Source organism: Branchiostoma belcheri, unplaced genomic scaffold (genome assembly GCF_001625305.1).
Source record: "Branchiostoma belcheri isolate BF01 breed outbred unplaced genomic scaffold, Haploidv18h27 scaffold68, whole genome shotgun sequence".
Lineage (NCBI taxonomy): Eukaryota > Metazoa > Chordata > Leptocardii > Amphioxiformes > Branchiostomatidae > Branchiostoma > Branchiostoma belcheri.
This window is the reverse complement of record NW_017804331.1, coordinates 517,819-522,542: the sequence shown is the minus strand read 5'-3', so window position 1 is coordinate 522,542 and position 4,724 is coordinate 517,819. Positions and strand designations below refer to the sequence as shown.

The 4,724-nt window shown below is 41.9% G+C and overlaps 1 protein-coding gene across 2 annotated transcripts in view; it reads left to right on the top strand.

The window, feature by feature from the left end:
• The window catches only part of LOC109484054 (neural cell adhesion molecule 2-like), a 40,663-nt gene that overhangs the window by 20,670 nt on the left and 15,269 nt on the right, over nt 1–4,724 (top strand). For both annotated transcript variants that reach the window (XM_019787248.1, XM_019787249.1), the window contains exon 3: nt 3,983–4,134. In XM_019787248.1, coding sequence (XP_019642807.1) covers nt 3,983–4,134 — 152 coding nt within the window. The remainder of the gene's footprint in view (nt 1–3,982; nt 4,135–4,724) is intronic.

The following is a 4,724-nucleotide window of genomic DNA, read 5'->3' as shown; positions in this document are numbered from 1 at the left end:
AAAATTTTGAATTATATTTTGAATTCATTTATATATTTCTGAAACATTTTTGAAAGTGACTGTACAAAGATCTCTTTATTTAGAATAAATTTGAACTACCCATTTGTTTCTTTCACTATTCGAAATATTTAGAACTATTTCAAACAAATGAAAAATGGTAGATGTGGGTAATTGCCCCCATAAAAGTAGGTGCTAATCCTACTCTTCTGTATTCTTCTGTATATTTTTAGATTTCACTGTTGGACACTGGTGGCTCTTTTGTTGTAAGGCATCAATGCCTGACACCCAGGCAGTCTACCCTGTACTTCACAGGGATGTGTGAATTACTTCCTTCCCATCCCACTGACCTATTTACAAAATGTTAGAAATAATTCGAAATAATGGTAAAAAATGGTAGAGTGCTGTTAGAAATATTTAGAAACTATTGGAAATGTCATATTCCACATCAGGAATATTTCAAACGTTTTAGAAAACCAGGGAATTATTTGGAATATTGACAAGATGTTCAAAATATTTCCAAATAATGAAATTTCTTAGACAAACAATTACAAAGAATTCAAAACATTTCTAAATAATGACAATAACAACCCACTCGGTGACGCGGAATTGACTCTATAACGACATTAGTAATGTTGGTATCTTGGCTTGTCAGGAGACCACCCTGACCGTGTGACAGCTGAGGGAAGAGTCATGACTTGCTGTGCATTTTTCATTTTTTGAATTTCGAGCTGTGCATTTTTCATTGATCTAGACAGTAAAGCCATTTGGAAGGGTAATGTGTGTATCCTGGGCTGTGAGAGACCACCCTGGCTGTGTGACAGCTGACGGAAGAGTCATGACTTGCCCTGACTTGACCCCTCAGCAGGAGTCTGTGTAAGTTGTTGTTGGCATCAGGATGGCGGCATGACCTTCTGACACGGCAGCTATGCGCCAAGTCAACTGTCATAACTAACTCGTGCTGTCTCATGCCGTCTCCTAACCAGGGAGGGTTGTAACAATCATTGCTACTTCATTCCAGGAGTTGTTAACAGTACTTGTATTGGAAGTAACAGTTGTGTTGAGGAAAATGTAAATATCCTGACTTTAAAGGTTATGTACACTTTACAGCTGACATGTTCATGTGCCAAGTTCACTGTCATAACTCCTGCTGTCTCGTGCCATCTCCCAACCAGGACTTGTTGTCCAGACTTGGGTTTACAGTTGTTAGCAGTGGTGTTAAAGGAAATGTCGATACCCAGACTGGAAGGTTATGTGCACTTGAGTACAGGAAGCCACTGACATATTCATGTGCCAAGTTCACTGTCGTAACTTAACTTGTGCTGTCTGATACCATCTCCTAACCTCAGGGAAACTAGACATAGCTGCGACTCCATTCCAGGAGTTAGGTTAACAGTTCTTAACAGTTGTGTTCAGGGAAATGACTTAAGTTTAAGGTTGTGTACACTCGAGTACAGGAAACCACTGACATCTTCGTGTGCCAAGTTAACTGTCATGACTTCTGCAATCTGGTACTGTCTGGGAGATGTTAATACCCAGGCTTTAAAGGGGGCCCGCAAGCCCTTTTCCGTAGAGCGTAATCGGTCGTTTTAATTCTACGTAGAACGTAGACAGACCGCTCTTACCATTTTGCGTAGAGCGTATTCGCCATTTTAATTCTACGTAATGCGTTGTCGCCACTTGGAATTTTTCGTTAAGCGTAATCGAGAGGTTTCTGAATTAAGCGTAGAGCGTTGTCGGGACCCCCCCTCTGCAGGCCCTCTTTAAAGTTATGTACACTTTAGTACAGGAAATAGCCAACTTGTTTGTGCGCCAAGTCTACTGTCATAACTTCTGCAATCTGGTACCGTCTAACCAGAGCTTGCTGTAAATGTAACTACCATGTATGTAACAGTTGTGTTGAGGGAAATGTTAATACCCTGACTTTAAAGGTTATGTACACTTGGGTACAGGAAACACCCGACATGTTCAGTCTCCGGGGCTCATCCTGTTGCCAGGGCCTGCGTACTGGTTGCTAGGGCCTGCCTGCTGGTTGCTAGGGCCTGCGTGCTGGTTGCCAGGGCCTGCCTGCTGGTTACTAGGGCGTAGGCCGACAGTTGCTATGGTAGGGAGGAAATATGGGATGGACTATTGCCACCAACGGAAATCTGGTACCAATCCTTGGAGGCCGTCCTACCTGACATACTCCTGATGCCAAACTCAGATGCCATCTACTCCCGAGAGCTGACATGAAGGCATAGCCAAAAAGTAATCAGCCGAAAAATAGTTACATTTCCATCAAGATTTACGTGTTTGTATCAAGATTAAGCAGAAAAAGGCCAACCATGACCATATTTCAGTACATATCACTACTCCCTAGTCTAGAGTTGGCATGAAGACATGGTTGAAAACTAATTAGCCAAAAAATAGTTACACTTCCAGTCAAGATTTACATGTCAGTGAAGTCACACAGCTTGTTTTTCCTCTTGTGTGTGTCAGGATATGAAGTAGGAAAGTTAGGCCAATCATGACCATGACAGTCACTTCATTACATATTACAAGATGACTAGGAAACAGCCACCAATCTTGTGCCCTTGGGAAAGACACTTTACACGGCTTTCCTCACTTAGCTCAGGTGTTAATGAGTATTGTCCTGTCATGTCATGTATATTTGTCCCCTGTGTTGGTGGCGGCATTAATATAAGTAGAAAAAACTTGAGTGTGTCGTCACCACGTCTGGTGACATTACATGTTGGAATAAAAAAATTTAAAAAAGAGTCTTGCTCCAAGCAACACCCAGCCACTCCTGTTATCAACAGCAGTCACTGCTGTGATTTTTGATGCACAAAGGGTGATCAAAGGGACATGTAGCTGAGTAACCCAGTTAAAGCATTCGTCACACCAGCCACAGTTCTGTAACACATGGGACTAAATCACTCACAAGGGCGCATCCCGAGCACTTACTAAACAAGTATCTGTCAAGTCCTGCTGTGAGGTGGGCTTCGTGTTTTTTCAGCCCTTTCTGTAGGTTTTCTGTATGTTTTGTTCCCTCTATGGTACAGCAAGGGACGGCAGATGGTTGCCTCAAACACTTCTACGAATAAAAATGAGTTGCCAAAAACTTACACGTCGGGGCTCAAAATACTGGGTGCATGTGCACCTTAGTCGAAATTTGGAGCTGTGCATCCAATATTTTTCTGTGGGTGCACCAGTGCACCCATATATTTTCGTAGGTTTACAAATGTAAGGATTTTAAATGTATAGTACCTATTCCCAAAAATAAATTTTGAACCCTGCTTCTTGAATAAAATGAGGTAACCCTAAACGTACATGTACGTTTGTGTTACATGACATCAGTGGTATTTGTGAGAAAATCATGTGTTGAAGCTATAAAAACAGGATGTCAAACAGGACCAAACTTTGTTATGTAATAGATGGAAGGAACAACTGACAAGCTGTTTCCCCCTTCACACATGACCTGGAACCCAGGATAGTTTTGCTGAACACACATGGGACTTTGTAGCGTGTTGCCTGCGCTAAAGCTTGGTTTCTGTTGGATGTTTGGTCAACGTTGTATCAGAATTTTGCCCGTTGTAGACAATATGTTTTCCGTCTCAACATTTGAAGACTTAGAGGCAGGATATCATCCTTAAAAATGCAAATATGACCATATGTAGGCTTAATATGTTTTATTATTGCTTACTGCTTATTGCTTAAGAAAAGGCACTTAACACTCCTTAACTTTCCTCACTCCCCCCAGGTGTGAATGGGTACCTAACTTCGGTTGGGAAAAGTCGTATTGAGGTCACCTTGTGGCGCCGAATGGCAGCCGCACAGACCGTTGCGACAAAAAAAATTGTGGAGCAAATATGATTGTGTATCATGTGTATTATTTGATTGTTTATTGATTATTATGTGATACCCTGCATCAATTCAGCCGTATAAAGGTAGCGACTGTTTGGGACTATAAAACCATTTACTAAGACGTTGGCCCTTGTTGTTTCAGCGTGCCAGTCGAGTCTGACGGTTAGTCCGGACACAGACCAGGTGAAGGCGGTGGCAGAGGGAAGCCTCTTCACCTGCTCGGCTACAGGAGCTGTCACCGGACTGGCCTGGTTCGACCCTGATCAGAACCGGATTACAGACGATACCAGTCAGGTCAGTACAGCGACGGGTAGAAATTGATGTTTCTCTCGCCATTCTGTCTCTGGTGATAACTCTTGCTAGAGTAGTAGAAAAGACTGACAGATGAAAATGTCTATTTATGGGAACTGTCACCGGACTGGCCTGGTTCGACCCTGATCAGAACCGGATTACAGATGATACCAGTCAGGTCAGTACAGTGACGAAATAGATGTTGATGAAATTGATGTTTCTGTTTCAGTGATAAGGCCAAGGAAAAAAAAATGTTGTGTTTCCTGTTTCAGTCCAGAAAAAATTAGGGTCGGTAGGTAGGGATTATCTTATTTTATTTTTATTTTTTACTTTTTTTTTTAGACTTTGCTGATTGCTGTGTTTATATAAGCAGAACATGATGAAAAATCGATTGTGCAATATTATATTTCATCACTCAGGTACTCAGGTGTCAGATCATGGAGCTTTAAACGGTCGATCAGCTCGAAGAACTTAACAGATATCCCTAGCCCTTGCAGGGCTAAATTCAGATTCAGGTCCTGATTCAAGTCTACAGGTTTTCAGGGTTCTCCCAGGGATTTGGGAGAAAGAAAAGAAACAAAAAAGAATTCTAA